The 18,665-nt window shown below is 36.7% G+C and overlaps 1 protein-coding gene across 5 annotated transcripts in view; it reads left to right on the top strand.

The window, feature by feature from the left end:
* The window catches only part of baz (par-3 family cell polarity regulator), a 503,422-nt gene that overhangs the window by 176,045 nt on the left and 308,712 nt on the right, over positions 1-18,665 (top strand). For all 5 annotated transcript variants that reach the window (XM_090412006.1, XM_090412010.1, XM_090412009.1 and 2 more), the window contains exon 2: positions 17,815-17,919. In XM_090412006.1, coding sequence (XP_090268132.1) covers positions 17,815-17,919 — 105 coding nt within the window. The remainder of the gene's footprint in view (positions 1-17,814; positions 17,920-18,665) is intronic.

Below are 18,665 nucleotides of genomic sequence, written 5' to 3'. Positions count from 1 at the left end.
ACGAGAGAGGAATGATATTAAGCTTTTACTCATCTGGCTGAGTTATACCTTATTTACTCGAATGTAACTGGCCCTCGCGTATACTCGCATTCCTGATTTTACTTTATGAAAAAAGAAATTTAAAAGTTTCGCATATACCTCTCACACAAAAAGTTTAAATTTTTAAGAAATAGGTTGTTATGGCAATTTCAAATATTTTCGAATTCGGTTGAAGAGAATCCGCATTTCAACTCAACAATCGTCGGCTTGCCTTAGTCATTAAGTCTGACCTTTAGCGACAAAGGTCACTAAATATTATTTACTAATTTATCCCTTTACGATTATTAATACCTTGAGTACTGCTGTAACCTTTGCTATGGCGCAATATGACATTGCTGTCCTTGCGCCAATAAATGAACTTTAAACCAGCCAATCGATTTCTGAATGGAGGAGGAGCAAAGTTGTGGTCATTATTATTTTATTAAATATTTCATCATTAATATATTAAGTTACAAACTTAAAAGTCGTAATTTTTAAAATACCTGTGTGATATTTTACTTTTAGTTTGGCTTGTTAGCTTGAAGTATAATTGTGTACTATCAAAAAAAGTGTAAGAACATCTTCGTTTTTCTAGAATAAAATATCCGTTAAGAAAACTATAAGTTAATATTGTTTTATGAAATGTGTGGGGATTTAAAAAAAAAAAAAAAGCTGTCTCTTTAAAACCCACTGCCTTACAGGCTGTGTGGAAATTTCATTCCAGTTATCCTCTAATCGTTAAGAAAATTATTACTAATATCAAAAATATTTTACTTACTAGGGTGGTCTGAAAAGTTCTCGACCTAACAATGAAAAAACGAATTTATAATTTCAGAATTATTTTTATTTTTCAACATAATCTCCCTCAGCGATGCTCCAGCGCCATTATTTCGTCCCTGTAGTGGTTCTCAGTAAAATCTGCAAAATACCCCTCTATAACTGTAACCACCTCTTGATTCGAAGAAGAACGCAGACCAGCGAGGAAGAGTTTATTTTGGGAAGAGATAGAAGTCAGAGGGAGCCTAATCTGGGGAATAGGGTGGATGCTCCAACAATTCATTGTGCAGATCCCGTAATTTTCCCATTGCCAAAACACCTTTGTGGGCAGGTGCATTGCCCTGATGAAAGATGATTTTTTCCCTTCTGCAAACCGGGTCTTTTCTCACGAATTTTTTCGTCTAGTCTGGTTCGGAATAATATTCCCTGGTTATTGTTTTATTTTACCATTTTCAAGATAATTGCAAAAGCTTTTGACAGGATACTACATGGAATTATAACCAGTGAACTGCAGCACATGGGGATGGATATAGAGTTGCTGAGGTGGATATGAGGGTGGTTGATGGGGAGATATCAGAGAGTAGTTTATTCAGGAGTAGAGTAGAAATGAAGACCTATGACTAGTGGCATGCCGCAGGATTCTGGAACGCTACTGTTCAATTTGTACATTACGATATAGAAAGGGATCCGAGAGGAACTGTTCAGTTGTTTGCCAATGATGCAAAGTGTGTAGAGCAACAGTTAATACAGTTAATAGATGTCAGAATTTTGCAGGATGATTTGGATAGATTGGCAGACTGGGCAAAGGAGAATGGATGTCAGTTTAATGTGGCAAACAGTAACAGTATGCATTTTGGGGTGAAAAGATTACCAGCTGTATGCCACGTTGGTGGAACTGTACTCCAGGAAATTGAAGTTAGATACTTGAAAGTGTTATGAAGTGTTATTGGATATGGAGTTAAAGTTTAGGGGGCGCACAGCAAAAGTGCTAAAACAGATCATTAGATCACTTGGTTAGTGAAGAATACTTTGACAAGAAGAGACAAGCAGGTTATTGTTCCTCTTTATCAAGCCTTGATAAGACCCCATCTTGACTACTGCATGCAGATTTGGGTACCAGGGTTTCTTGGTCAGGAGGTGAAGAGGATCCAGAGGCATGTGACGTATGTCACATGCCTCTGGATCCTCTTCACCTCTAGGCATGGTAGATAGAATGAACTTTATGAGAACAGGTTGAAGATTTCTGGGTTACAGAAACTGGTTGATAGGTGGTTGAAAATTAATTCGGAGGAACAGCTTTGGTGGTGGGAGAACTAGGGGCCATCCATGGAAACTGAGTAAGAGTGCAGTTACAAGGGTGTTAGAACTAGGTTTTTTGCTTGGAGAGTAGTGAATGAGTGAAATAGATTGCCAGAGTGTATTGTGGGTGCCATGACTGTGAAGGAGTTCAATGTATGTAGTCTGAAAAGTTTTCTCGGCCTAACAATGAAAAAACGAATTTATAATTTCAAAATTAATTTAATTTTCGACATAATCTCCCTTAACACTGATACATTTATTCCAGCAATGCTACAGTGCCCTTATCCCGTCCCTGTAGTGGTTGTCAGTAAGATCTGCAAAAATCCCTCTACAGCTGCAATCACCTCTTGATTCGAAGAAAAACTCACTAGCGAGGAAGAATTTTAGTTTTGGGAAGAGATAGAAGTCAGAGGGAGCCAAATCTGCACGTGATTTGAGTACGTGTATTTTTGTACGTGATCTGAGTCTCGCATAACGTGGCATTTTTATGGAATCTAACATCCGCGTTATACAAGGGTTACCTGTAATTCATTATTCCGATAATCAGATTTCAATCACACCTCTCACTCCCTGAATGATAAGAGCAAGCGTGAATTTCAAGACCAGCATTCTCCCCTGTTTATAATCTTTGCTTGCTGTCTCAATTCATCACTATCATACTTGGCAACACACTGACTACCTTTCCGATCACACTGTTATCTTTTACTTTCCTTAATAATCTCTTAATATCCAATCTGACATTTTCCTTGTTCCCATCCAATTCATTCGTCTCTACTACAACCACTAACTCTTGCTCTCTTATTCCTCATGTCGAACACTTCACTCACTCTGCTCATAATAACACCAGGAAAACAAACCTTATGCACCTTCTCACTCACCACACCTTGAATAATATATAATGGAATCTAATAATGGAATCTCCATAGAGTTGCCACTCTTGAATCATTCGTTACATCTTTCGCATGACCATCTTTCCTTCCACTCTTTTTAACTCTTCCATGGATGGCTGTAATTCTTTTAATTTCATTTCGCATACACTTCATCTCTCGCCTCTTCTTCATCAATTCTGCTTTCATGTTCGGATCCAATATATGATTACACAAAGATATCGTGTATGATATTTTCATGCAGTTTCATATTATGCTTTTGGTTGCATAATAATTTTGGATATATCCCAAGAGATCATCATGGAGCTACTACTATCTTGATGTGAAGTACTGGCAAAAGGCAAAACTGCAGTTCCAGGTAATAAGAGTGAGACACCAGGTTTAATATCTTTTATCATACTTTGTGCAACTTGGCAAGAAGTAGCACAAAGTGATACAGAACAAGGAACTAATATTTGGCTATCTCCACTTGGCCTTGATTCTATGTTATTTGGTTGAGTTTCGATTCATAACAGCATTAAGAACAGGCGTCATATTCGTTACTGAAATTAACATCAGATCTTGGAGTTTCTCCATTTCTATTACTGTATCTTCAATTTGTTGCGATCCTTTTACCAACACTGAACTCTGCACAGATGGAAGTAAGTTCTGAGCTGGACTAGGATATATATTTGCATGAGAAACAGAAATATCACGTAGTGGATAGTCAGTTCATGACAGCTCTGACCTTCTTTCACTTTTGAATGACTTTATTGGCATGTTAGTATCCTCTTGTGCGTCTGGTTCATTTATTCTTGATGATACATTGGTCTTTATGTCGTTACTGTTGGAACTACGAAGATATCTACCCCGAGGTCTTGCTCTTTTCCTCTTAATTAATGGTGGCAATTCTGTGCTGTCTTTTTTGGTTGCACCTCAGAAGTATCAAGGCCTGGTTATTCAAGTCATGTTTACTCTTCTCCTGAAAATTTAAATATTAGAAGTATCCCATACAGTAGCGCACTCAAGGTTTAATCTTGGGGGGGGGGGGGAGTTGAGTAGACGAGTTGAGAATATACACCACGCATCGCATACGACCTATGACTGAGCATCTGCAATGATTGCTAATTCATAAGTAGTATAGAAATTGAAGACACGACACAACATAAATTAAAAAAAATTAATTTTATTAATTAGGAAAAGATTTTTTGGAAAATTTTCTAGTGTTTTTTTCCTTTTTCTTTGGGGAGAGGGGAACCTTGCCCCTCCCCCCCTCTGGGTGCGCCACTGATCCTGTACAGATCTGAGCAATCAGTTTTAGCAGCAGTAAGTATCATAGAAAGTCCCAAATGATCTTGTACATTAAATCTATTATCATTATTAAATCTGTGTATTTTATGTGTTTGAGAATAATAACTGGATGTTTACACGAGTTTCCAAGAAATATGCCATATAAAAAATAACTGCAAGCAGACAGCACATCTACAAAAGTTTCACTAGAGTAATTCATTAATAATAATAATAATAATAATCGTATGATGAATAATAGTAATTCATTAAAAGCAGTTAATACATTGATTATTGTGATCATTCCTTATAATAATAATAATCGTATGATGAATAATAGTAATTCATTAAAAGCAGTTAATACATTGATTATTGTGATCATTCCTTGTTAAACAGATTTGCTGAGTTCCATCTTTATACTTTGGTATTTATTTTTTTTTTAAAGTTAACCAATAACAAATCGTAAAAATACAACTAGCTCTTAGATTTATCTTCACCAGCAGTGCAATGCTAATTGTCGTATCCAAATGTCAATTAGGCCTAAATCGAAGCATATACGAAACTCCAATTAATGAAAAATCACACCACATGAGTGACTTTACTCACTATATTAATAACTTCATATATCGTAAGAATATCTGATCACACATATACCATTAATGTAATTCAACTCTGAACAAACTAATAACGTAAACACGAGAACTGAAAAATATATGACATTAACTAATACGCCACCTGTTTATTTTATGTTTCCAGTAAGAAAGACAACCGGGTTTGAAAACATGCTTTTATCCCAGAATGAGAAGTTTATCGTAATGGAATAAATAAATATATATTTATTTATTTATGAAAAAGACAGTGTGCTTGCTAGATCCGCAGTTTATTTCTGTAACATTTTGCATGTCTGTTCTTCTAATATGTTAATTTAATTTAATTTTTTTTTAAAGTGAAGCTAAAAAAAAAATATTAGCACGTACTTTGCAGTTTGGTGGTGTGTGTGTGTGTGGGGGGGAGATTATAGTATCAGCACGAGTTATCCAGGTCGAGGGTGCGATTGTGGCCTTGAAAATAAACAAGAACAGAAAATAGTAGTTTGAGGTGACCTTGTTTTGTTTCCCACTGTGAAGTGCTACTGACCGAACAAGCTTTTAGTCTGTGGGACATACAATTAACACTTCAGTTCTCTGAATTCTATCATACAATTAACACTTCAATTCTATCATTCCATGTCTGAGTTTAACCTAGGACAAGCAAAATAGGTCGTAAACCTATCGTCGGAAACACTCACTGAAGAAGCCAAGAACGCTCTCAGTTTAGGACATAACTTTGCCGTCGCGCCCAAACAAATTCCTAAACTCGAAATTATGATGAAAGTAGAGCGGGGTATCCGCGATCTTCCGCCAGCAATGGCCAATAACGTGCGACTAGACATAGCAAGTATTATAAACAAGGCTAAGCCTCCAAAAAGCAATATGCCACGTAAGCAAATAACTGCCCTAAAAAAGTTATATAATAATAAAAATATCGTTATCACAAAAGCCGATAAAGGAAATGCAACATGAATAAAGAAGAGTATAACAGAAAAATGCAAGATCTCATATGTGACAGTTCCACGTATCAAATTATACATCGAGACCCTACGATGTCGCAAAAGAAAAAAGTCCGAAAATTACTGAAAAAAGTGACATCATGGCCCAAAGAAATCATCAGGAAAATAAAACCAATTCATGTTAAAACACCCCGTATTTATGGATTACCAAAAATCCACAAAACTAATATTCCCCTACGCCCCATAGTTGATAGCATAGATAGTCCAACATATAAACTGGCCCGGCATTTGGCTAAGTCGCTTGTCCCTCTTACTTGCAACTCCTCTACTTTTGTAAAAAATTCAATCCATTTCAAAACATTGGTTAAAAATCTAATCCTAAAAAATTCAGACATAATGGTTAGTTTCGATGTCACCTCCCTATTTACCAATGTACCACTTATAGACACTCTTGATTTAATCAAGTCTAAATTTCCCCCAGATATTTTTGAATTATTTCAATTTACCATGAATGCAGGTTACTTTACATGGGGGTGGGGGAATTATACAAACAGATTAATGGCACTGCTATGGATTCCCCCCTCTCTCCCCCGTTAGCAAATTTTTACATGGAACACTTTGAAAACAAAGTACTTACCACAGCTACATACAAGCCACAAGTGTGGTTGCACTATGTAGATGATGTGTTTGCCATCTGGCCCCATGGACAAGACACTTTGGATATTTTTATCACCTACCTAAACAGCCAACACCCCAAAATTCACTTCACAGTAGAAAAAGAATTAAATAACTGTTTACCATTTCTTGACACATTAGTCACCCGCCTTTCAGATGGATCACTATCTTTTTCTATTTACAGAAAGCCTACACACACACAGGAAGATACCTACATAAACAATCACATCATCATCCAGTCCAACAGTACGGCATTTTAAAAACACTTACACACAGAGCCAGAGCCATTTGTTCTAACGATACAGCTCTGACCACTGAACTCCAGTACCTGCGCCATACATTCTTAGCCAACGGCTACAATTCCTACAAAATAGATAAAATACTACATAGGCCCAATACTCTGCCCTCCCCTAATACACAAGAATACAACATGACCATTTCTATTCCCTATATCAGAGGTACATCGGAAAAGATAGCCAAAGTATTGTTGAAACATGGCCTTCGCACCACCTTCAAACCTCATGTCAAGCTGGCAACTCTGATCCGCTCGCCAAAGGATAAACTTCACCCTTTAGCACACCCAGGAGTGTATGAAGTTCCATGTGACTTGGCCTATTATGGGCAAACAGGAAGATCAGTGAACATCCGCCTGGAAGAACATGAAAGATACATTCGCTACTATTACTATGGCAAGTCGGGACTGACAGACCACGCTTTGGACACTCCATCACACAAGATTAGATGGAGGGAAACGAATGTGCTATTTAGGAGTCGTTATAGATCTGAAAGATTATTTTTTGAGTCAGCAATGGCTTTGAAGAATTCTCCCAACCTTAACAAATATGGTTGCATTAATTTGCCAAAAATTTGGGAGACGGTTATCCTAAGAAAAACTCCTGGATAACTGCTATTTTTTTTTTTTTTTTCGTTAGAGGGCGCCAAAAATAGGACTTTAGATCTTTTGTCTTTTGCAATTATATTGTTTTCACTCACTCACTGTCACGTTTACATGTGTGTTATGCTCTGATGATGCTGAGTTGAAAATCAGCGAAATATTAGCGTTAATAAAACATCTTTGTTGATAAAAGTGTTTGTGGTGTTGTTAATACAGTGAAAAATAAGTCATGAATAACCATCAACGCCTAAGCTTATCTGTTAGATTAACTAGGACAAGCAGTATACTACTTGTAATAGGTATGTCTCAAGTATAATCAGCAAGAATTTCATTCCCAGAAGTCATTAAGATGTTAACATACCAAATCTCGTTGACCATTTTACATTTCGCACAGTGACATCTCCAAGACGAATTGTTTAAGGTGCGTTAGCAGTGTTGGTACTGACGACATGTGCTATGTCGATTTTGTGTGTGTGTGTGTGTATATATATATATATATATATATATATATTTGTATATGCTTTTATTTTATTCTGAAAATGAAGCTAGTTAATTTTGTAGCTTGTAAGTGCATGCATCGTATCTCTAAGAATTCACTTTAAATTAACTAACTTTGATGAATGAAAACATTGCAGTAGTTTGAAATTTGCTTTCGAGATGTCACTCGTTGTCACTCATTTTATCTAAAACGTACATAATAGAATCTCACAGAGGAAAACAAATTGTTTAGAAAAGAGGGACTTGTTTTCAATCATGGCTACATCACTTAATGCTCAGGAACTAGGGGTTAAAGAAGTTTATAATTATGTTATAGGAAAAATGCCACGTGTTTTGTTATTTGCAAAAGTTATTTCGAAAAAGGTGATATGAAAAATATACGGATATTTATAATTTAATAATGTTACAAGGAAAATGTCGCCTTTGTTATATATAGGCTTCACTGACTAAAAGGTCAGGTTAGCTTTGTGGGCCATGTTAATTCCAAGGTATGTGTGTGTGTATTGGTATTGGCTTTTGCAATGTTTCCAGAGGGGTGATACATTAGCTTCGTTCCCTTTAAAAGGTCAGGTTAGCTTTCGAGGGCTGCAGGCCAGAAGAGTTTGTTTTTGTGCATGTGCATTACTGGTATCAGCTTTTTTGATGTGTTTTGTTTGCTTGGTGCAAGCATTTACCTGCTTTTAAATGGTATGGTTAGTTTTTGAGGACTGCAGGGTCAAGATGTTTGCTTGTTGGTGTGCATGTTACTTGAAGACCAAAAGAAAGGTCTTTTAGAAGACACTTGAACAGAGATACTAAATTGTTCACGATACAAAAATGCCAACACCAGTAATGCATGCACCAGGAAGCAAACACCTCAGGCTTGTATCTCTCAAAAACTAATTTTGAGAGATGCAAGTTGGTGAATGCATACAACAAAGCAAAGCACATCATAAAACCAAATGCCAGTAACATATAGTATGTATCTAGAAACAAACACCTTTGGCCTGTAGCCATTGAAAGCTAACTGACCTTTTCAATTCAATGAAGCTGATGTATCACCCCCTCTGGCCATTACATTACTAATGCCAGTACCAGCAATGCATGTAGCTAGGAATAAACATTTCTGGCTTGTGGCCCTCGAAAGCTAACCTAACCTTTTAAAGGCAATGTAGCCTATATATATGTTACATAACAAAAAAGGCTACATTTTTCCTATAAAATTTGCAAGTTATAAACATTTGTATATGTATCTTATCAGATTTCTGCAATAGCATTTACAAATAACAAAACACATCTCATTCAGATCATAACATAATTCCAAAAAAAAATGTAACCTGAAAACTACAGAGGAATCACAATCCTTTCTACTTCACTAAAAATCTACAATAGAATGATATTAAATAGAATTGAACCACACGTAACTCCATTACTTCATGCTGGAGGTTTAATGGAATATTATCAGCACTGAGAAAGGATTAAAAACAATTTTAATACTTCCAATATTGCATCTCCATCACAAAGACATCATCAGGGATTACAAAAAAACTTTTGTAACAACATACACAAATATAATACAATAGTGAGTGAAACTAAAGCCCTATCTAGGTGGTGTGCCCTCTATGGGCATTTGCAAGTGGCCTAGGATGTAAAGAGGGATCTCTGATAATTAATGTTTCCCAAATTTTGGGAAGTTTAATGCAACCGTATTTGTTTAAATTTGGTTGATTCCTGAGTGCAGATGCAGATTCAAAGAATAGTCTTTCTTTTTTGAATTTACTGTGATGGAGCATGGTGGTTTTTTTCCAGGAGATCCTGTGGGTAGTATCCAAAACATGGTCTGTAAAGCCAGATTGACCATAATTGTGATTGCAGATGTATGACTTGTGTTCTTCTAACCGGATTGTTGCTGATCTGCCTGTCTGTCTGAAGTAAGCCAGTTTACAGGCACAAGGTACTCTATACATTCCAGGCACTGAGAGAGGAGGGAGCTGGTATTTGGTGGAACGGATAAGAGTAGCAAGTTTACGGTGGGGCTTAAAAGTTGTATGGAGGTTGTACTTTTTTTAATGATCTGGCTATTTTTTCTGATGTACCATGGATATGAGGTATGGTGATGGCATTTCTGAAGTCCTGAAGAGATGGTTGGGGAATGGGGAAGGACTCGATTATTTTTTTAATTCTGTAGTCACTGTAGCCATTGGAAAGGAAAGTGTTGTGTTTGAGTTCAGTTGAAAGGGCAGTTTCACTGGAACAAAGATTGTGGGCTCTATTGGTAAGAGTTTTAATAATGCAATATTGCTGGGAGAGGTGGTGGTGGGAGAGTTTGTGAATGTATCTGCCTGTATTAGTAGGTTTTCTATATACAGAGAAAGAAAGGTTACCATTAGGAAGGCATGTTACTAAGGTGTCTAGGAAGGGTAAACAATTGTTATTTTCCTTTTCCATCGAAACTGGATTCTTGGATGTAGACTATTGAGGTGACTGAGGAAAGAATCTAATGTGTGTGGACCATGAGGCCAAATAGCGAACACATCATCTACATATCTTAGCCAGATAGAAGGTTTTAGAGAGGAAAAGTCTATGGCTTGTTTTTCAAAATTTTCCTTAAAAGACATTAAGACAAGAAAACAGAAAGCACTCCAGTTCCACAGAAGTTTTAACCATGCTACCGGCCAGGATGTATATATATGTCCAAGTTACCATGGATGCAAAGTGCATATTAAAATTGTAATACCATTGACATTACATTGAAATATATGATGGATATGAAGCTCATGAGGATGCGTATTTGATCCATAATGGCTGGTAAGGTGGTTAATAAAGTATGGAAGTCGAGCCTCATCACAAAGGAGACGAAGATTTGTCTTCACAAGTGCACCAGCCAGTCTATCTTTCTGTACAGCTCCCAAACCTGGAACAAAAGAAGCAACCAATATTATAAATAACTTTGGAACTACTTGTCTAAGAAATATCCTGGATTACTCCTGGCAAGACCATGTTCCTAACTCTACTATATTAGATAAAACCCAGTCAGATCCTTTAGTCAGCACTGTTCAAAGAAACCAAATAAAATGGCTCGGCCACCAACTTAGACATCCACCCTCTGCCCCTTTTTGATGCTCTGGTACTCTATGCCCCCTACAGATGGAAAAAGAAGCAGATCCTGAACTCAATATTGGAAATACATAATCAATATTCTCCCCATTTCCCCCCAATTCTCCGCATGAGATCCGTCAATTAGCATATGACAGAGAAGCCTGGTTTTCCTTCACATCATAAGAACATCCAAGTCCTTAGTGTACACACACACACTACTTATTTGTTTTGATTGGTTTCCCTATTTATAATTATAAAATTATAAATAAATGATGATGATGATGATGAACATAATTATAAACACCCTTAACTCTTGGGCCCAGAATATGAAGTCAGTATGAAAACCAAAGTTTCTCTTCTTTATATTGCTTTGGTGTGTGTGTGCATGCGTGCCCACTTGCATTTTTGTAGGCTTGTATGGTTGTTTTTTGCTAGATGTTTCTTGTAATCTGTAGAATTACCATATTCTTTTGTTGTATTATTTCCTGGAACTGGAGCCATGCAAGATGGAGGAAGGGGACAGTTACAAACATACTCTTATCACCACACACAAAGGAAACCCAGTCTGCTTTGCTTGCATGGCCTAGATAATATCTTTTACTCTTCATTTTTACAGATATAATCAGATAGAGTAAGTGACAGGAAAATTATTTGCTGTCTAGGTAGAATCTTTCCGATTTGTTAATATCTGTCTAAGACCTGTGTGCTACAAGGGTGGTCTGAAAAGTTCTTGGCCTAACAGTGAAAAAATGAATTTATAATTTCAAAATTATTTTTATTTTTCAACATAATCTCCCTTAAGACTAATACATTTATTCCAGTGATGCTCCAGCACCATTATCCTGTTCCTGTAGTGGTTCTCAGTAAAATCTGCAAAATACCTCTCTACAGCTGCAATCACCTCTTGATTCGAAGAAAAACGCTCACCAGCGAGGAAGAGTTTTAGTTCTGGGAAGAAATAGAAATCAGAGGGAGCCAAATCTGGAAAATAGGGTGGATGTTCCAATAATTCATAGTGCAGATCCCTTAATTTTACCTATTGCCGAAACACCTTTGTGGCCAGGTGCATTGTCCTGATGAATGATTTTTTTTCCCCTTCTGCATGCCGGGTCATTTCTCACAAATTTTTTCATCTGGTCTGGTTTAAAGATTGGAATAATATTTCCTGGTTATTGTTTTACCATTTTCAAGATAATTAATAAACAAAATGCCTTTAGCATCCCAAAACACTGATGCCATAATCTATACTTCTGACAGAACCAGCTTTGTCTTTGGTGCTTCAACCGGCTTCTGTCCACTTTTTTGACTGCTGTTTGGATTCTGGTGTGTAATGGTGAATCCAAGTCTCATCCATAGTAATAAATTGCTCAAACACTCCAAGCACTGTTCAGAGATTTTCATGCGAGTGGGTTTTCGATCTGCTGTGAGCAAGCGCGGCACCCATCTTGCGCAAAGCTTTTTCATTTGCAATTCTTCATGCAAAATATATCCTACATGCCCTTTTGAAACCTATAGTCTCAGCAATTTCATGCACTTTGACTCGCCGGTCATCCAATACCATGTCGTTCACTTGATCAATGATTTCTGGTGGTGTTACACTTTTTGGATGTCTTCACGTGGATCATCTTCAAGGCTGATACGACTACGCTTAAACTCGGCAGCCTATTTCTTAATTGTCAAAAACGAAGGAGAAGAATGCCCATAAACTTTTATGAACTTCAAATGAATTTCTTTTGCGGTTAAACCTTCTTTTACAAAGAATTTTATAGCCACACGATACTCAACTTTATCCATTTCGAGGGAATACAGACAACACTTCTGCTTTGGATAGCTGTATAAAACAAACTACTTGATAGAATGACTTGCAATTTCACATGGATGCTTATGACAAATTTACCAACTTCGAAAAAAAAAATCTTGCTGGTAGCATTGCCATCTGTGTTCAAGGCCGAGAACTTTTCAGACCACCCTAGTATTTGACAGCCTGTCTCATAGCACAGCCCTGCCTCTGGCTTCCTGCAGGGTGTTTGTCATACTCTTGAAGCATGTCAGTTGTCCTGCATATGTAAGAGAAGGGAATGGAGAGCAGAAATCTGTATTGTTTAATCTGCTTTTGGTGACAAAACTTATCAGCCACTTCGTGCCCTCAATATACAAGGCAAGTTCTTTGCTATGCAAAGCATTCATATACCTTAAAGAAGTCTGGTTTGCATGTCTTTCAGTTTTATTTATTATTATTTTTTTATATATTCACCCCATGTATGACATGACGCTTCACAAGACTTATAATACACAGAATGGGAAGGCTGAACAGAAATATATGGAATGAAGGAATAATATGAAAAATTGGTTGAATATGATCAGAGTTAATCTGTGTTATGGATATTCACCATTGGCAGCTCATGTTTATACATTATAGGAGAAAAGCATAGGAATGGCAGTGGCCAATTTTATGCAGAAGTACTCATTAAACAAGGGCGAATTCTCCATGCTTGCTGCGCACGCTCATTAATTGAGAAAGAAGTAATATTTATTTCTTAATAAATACATGCATTTATAAGCATTCCATTTAGGCTTTTATTTTTGTAGACAGAAGATGTCTTAAGCTTGCATGGCAATAATTGAGCTTTGCATTGTGTATCGAAGGCTGATGCGTGTTCGTCTAGTCAAAGCTACCTTGGCTTGCTCGGTTGTAGGAGCTTCCAGGTCCTCGCAGCAGCACTGTGATTTCATGCACGCTTATAGCCATTTCACGTCATCTCGCTCTGTTGCTTAAACACAGGCCATACGCAGTCAACGTAGCTCTAGCCGGTGAGCTTAAGCCAGCCTTTACAAGTGCGCGTGTTGCTTGGGAAAATTAAGTTTCAACCAACTTTTTATTGACCAGTTCATAAAGAAGAACCGTAGAGTAGAATTTGTATTCAAGTAGCTAAATTGAAAAAGATAGAATATCATTTGTAAAATAAATGTTGCATTTGTATGATTAAATGTACATAAATTTCTAAATATATAGTTTTAAATGGTCAGTAATTCATTATTCCGGTAATCAGACTTCAATCACGCCTCTCACTCCCTGAATGATAACAAGAACAAGCATGAATTTCAAGACCAGCATTCGCCCTTGCCATTAAACTACCTATAATGAAAGGTATAATGCAGAAACACAACATGTATGAGAAAGTGGCTGGAGGGATTTGCCTATTAGGTGGATTGCAGTCTTCTGTATGCAATCAAGAATTTTTAGGTAGATAGTATTTTTATAGCTAGGACATCGGAATGTAAGTCTGTTAAAGGAACTCAAGGTCAAAGAGTATTAGATTTGATTATAGTGTCAGAGGGCGTTTCAGTTAAAGACGTAACTATTCTGCCTCCAGTTGGTGATAGTGATCATGCGGTACTCACTTGGGAAGTGACTAAGTTTATGAATGTTTCATTCAGAAAAGGATACATGCTGTGAACTACAAAGCAGGAAATTATGACCAATTGAGGAGTATACTGAGTTCAGTGGAATGGGATCGGTTGCTGGATGGAAAGAATATCGACAGTGCATCGGAAGCGTTTAAAGAACACTTAAATGATGCGATATCAGAGTGTGTCCTGAGAGTTCGAAGAATAAATAGAGTAGGAGTTAAAATGGATGTGTGATCTTATTAAGTATGAGATTCATAAGAAAAGGATGATGTGGAAGGAATACTGTTTGCATAAGGATGACGTCCATTATGAAAGTTATAAGCAGCACGCTAGAATAGTCGCAACTGTTGTACAGAAAACAAAGTCTGATTATGAAAAGAAACTGGCTCTTCGTGCTAAAGGCAACCTATAAGAATTCTGTCGATATGCTGCAAGTAAAAGAAAGAATAAATATGAAAGAATAACTCTTATAAATCCAGATGGCATGAGGGTTACAGGTGCAGAAGAGGTTGTTCAGTTAATGAGTGCCCATTTCATTAAAAACTATCAACCTGGTGAACGCACATTGAGCTCACTGTTACCTCTTCACTAGATGAAGTAACACAGGTGTGTGAGGCTGAGGTATTAGAGCTGTTGCACAAACTGAATAAGAATTGAGCGATAGGGACTGATGGAATATCAGCACTTGTGCTAAAAGAGTGTTCAGCTGAACTGGCCATTCCTTTGACCAGGATGTTTAATATGAGTCTCAGAACAGGGAAGATTCCACAGGAATGGAAGGAATGTATGGTAATTTCATTGCATAAGGGTGGAGTAAAGACCAATGTATCCAACTATTGACCGATTAGTATCTCAGGAGTGGTGGTGAAGATTTTGGAAAAATTGGTTAGGGCCCACATTCAGAAATGGGTTGACAGTGAATCTACTTTGCAATGAACAACATGGGTTTACTAAGGGAAGATCATGTTTTAGCAGCTTGCTCACATTCTATAACAATGTTACCATTGAACTAGATAAGGGGAATGAATACACCATGATACTTTTTGGATTTTGCTAAGGCTTTTGACAGAATACAACATGGCAGACTGCTGCATAAATTGGAGAAAATGGATTTGGGTTATACAATATTAGCATGGATAAGAGGATGACTACAAAGGAACAGTGCTTGGTTCACTGTTATTCAATCTGTACATTAATGATATTGGGAAGGATTTGACAAGCAACATACAGTTATTTGCTGTTGATGCAAAGATAGGTAGGGTAATCAGGAATGCTGCTGATATGCAGTCTTTGCAGAATGATTTGAATTTGTGCATGGGAAAATTGGTGTTAGTTCAATGTCAGTAAATGTAAAGTCATTCACTTCCGCATGATTAGATATCCAATGTCGTATTATATTGGTGGGGATTAGGCTAGAAGAAACTGATGAGGCTAGGGATCCTGGAGTGTTAATAGATAGGAACTTGAAGTTTAGGGCCATGTAGCAAAGATTGCAAATACCACTCAAAAGATAATTGCAATGCTGAAACGAACGTTCGCATGTAAAGATAAGGATGTTATTTTGCCTCTTTACAAGGCTTAGATAAGACCTCTCTTGGACTATTGTGTCAGGTGTGGTCTCCTGGTTTCCGTTGTGATTCTGATGTATTGGAGAGAGTACAAAGAAGAGTGTTAAAAATGATATCAGGATTGTGGAATACTGATCATGAAGACAGATTGAGAATTTGTAGACTGCAGACAGGAGAAAGAGGGGTGATATGCGTCTCTGACTCCCTGGAGGTCTCTCTTAATAATAATAATAATAATATCCAGTTTTTCCACTTATTTATAATATAAATTAAAGATATCAAGAAATTATATACTTGGTTTAATCCTTTTCCAAGTGTAAGCAAAGAAAGTTTGTGCCTGAAATATAATCAGGACTAGGGCAACTCATATATAGAAGCTAGTGACTTCACATCACTTGCCTTAGTATTCCAGAGAATTTTACTAATAAGGGTGATACCTTTGGTCAACTCTTATATGAAAATATGACTTCTGCATTACTTCAACCTTAGTATCACCTCTGGGTCTGGCTCCCACTGACGAGACCTCAATAAAGGTCGAAACTAGTCTGGGTAGTGACCCATCCCATAATGCACAGCATTATACATACCTGTAAGGATATGTGTTTTGCAGTATTATTTTTTTTTAATATTCCTGACACCTCCAAGGAGTCCGAAGACTCATCACGGGAGGATACCTACAACTGTCCTGTGTTTTGCAGTATGGGATACTAAGGCAAGTGATGTGAAGTCACTAACTTCTATATACGAGTTGCTGTAGTCCTGATTATATTTCAGGTGCAAACTTTGTTTGCTTACACTTGGAAAAGGATTAAACCAAGTATATAATTTCTTGGTATCTTTAATTTGCTGTTAATTTCCACTTTGTGTTACTTTTATGTACATAAGTTTATTTATACTCTTTAAGATGTCTCTGTGGGAAGATAAAAAATTGAATGTACTCAACTTGTTTTTCTCATTCATTGTGCTGTTTTTATTCCATTAGACATTTAACATGACACTCTATAGTTCTGAGCATGCCCTGCTGACCTGCAGAAGTATGATATAATTTCTCATGTCTTCTTGATGTGAATGCATTAAGAAGACATGAGAAGATTCACCTCTTCCTGGTGTAAATACATTAATGAACTTTAATTTATATTCAAATCAAAGGCTATTTGCACATAGTAAAGAAATGGAATGCATTTAGAACCAATTTATGTGATTGAACAAATCTCACATTTTGAAATCACGAGTTTTTAAGTTTTGAACAAATTAGTTTTTTATTGCAGCTGTTTTCCAGTACCTGCAATAAATACCAAATTTCAAATTCAGATCCATTACTAACAAATTTCTTCATCTTTATTCCTGTCTACATTACTGATGTACTATTGGTTCAAGAATATCTAGTGGTAGGAGTAGCACATAAAATAAAGTTAGCAGTTATGCTGCTGATGACCATCAGTAGAAGCAAGTGCTTTTGACCAGGAGGTCAGCCATTTCTAATACATGTTCAACTCACTTCACTATTATACAGGATATTCCTACTGCAAATGGCATTCGTTTTCCATGAAAGGCAATAGACAGTTCATCAGAATTGTCTTTCAAGTATAATAGAGTATAGTTAAATGATCAGGTTATGTGTAAATCAGAAATATTATCACAATTAGATGTTTGAGTTTCTTAATTGCAAAAATCCTTATTTCTGCCTAGTAAGGCTGAAGTAATGTTATGAACTTGGATTCAAAATTTCATTTTTATCTACACAGTAAGAAATATAGGTATTTTTAGCAGTTGCATTTAATTTGGAAAATTAAAACTTATATTTCAGACAAGTAGTATACACTGATAGATTTATTTATATTTTATGCTGCATGAGAAATATTGTTATAGCAGTGAAACTTTTTATTTAATTAGGCTCCATCCACTTGGGTAACCATTCACAATTTGAAGAGCTCGAGGGATGAAGGCATTTTGTATCCTGATGATTGCTTGAATGATGTTGCAGATGATAGAGAACAGGTAAGGGAAATCAGAATATAAAGAGATAAAACTTATGTTGCGAAACTTGATAACAGAAAATTATTTGAGACTGACGCTTCAGCAGTATGGTTGAGGCCAAGAACTTTTTGGACTATCCTTGTATAGCAACCCTTGGAATTAAAGAAAAGATAAAAGTGGAGTTAGCCTTAGGGAGAGGGGGAGGGTTATTAGTTGATCAAATTTCCCTCTAATGGATAGCATCAACTTTCAGTGAAGTTTTTTGGTGCATCACTCCAAATGTGGGAACAGTATTAAGTTTGGTAGACTAGGGAATGAAAGATGAGGAGTGGTATTTGGGCATAAATGGATACCATTCTATTTTGAAGCTGAGAAGGTTTTGAAATCAATTTGCTTGCTTCATGGAAAGCTAAAGATGTATGTAATCATTTATGGAGATTTCGTTATTATTAAAGGTAAGATGAAGTATTCTTCTAAGAAAGATGGCTGCTTTAATAGCAAGAAATCGATTAGATTTTCCTCTTTTCACTGAAGAATAGCAAGTTGTTGTGTTTGAGGCATGGGCTATGAAAGACTGAAGAATGGGATATTTGAGGACTGCAAGGTTTTTCAAATAAAAGGAGGAATGCCATGTAATTATCAGCAAAACTTGGGTAGGTAATTGAGGATAGTGAGAGGTCATCATTGTGAGCTACCCTCAACATTCAGCAGGACAGTGCATCCCTCTCCCCCTAATGTTTTCACCATTTCAACTATTTTAGAATAAC

The sequence above is a fragment of the Typopeltis vanoorti genome, chromosome 22 (assembly GCF_054136105.1).
Source record: "Typopeltis vanoorti isolate ZY-2024b chromosome 22, IOZ_Tvanoo_1.0, whole genome shotgun sequence".
Lineage (NCBI taxonomy): Eukaryota > Metazoa > Arthropoda > Arachnida > Uropygi > Thelyphonidae > Typopeltis > Typopeltis vanoorti.
The sequence above is the reverse complement of the archived record's forward strand: the minus strand, read 5'-3'. Positions and strand labels throughout refer to the sequence as shown.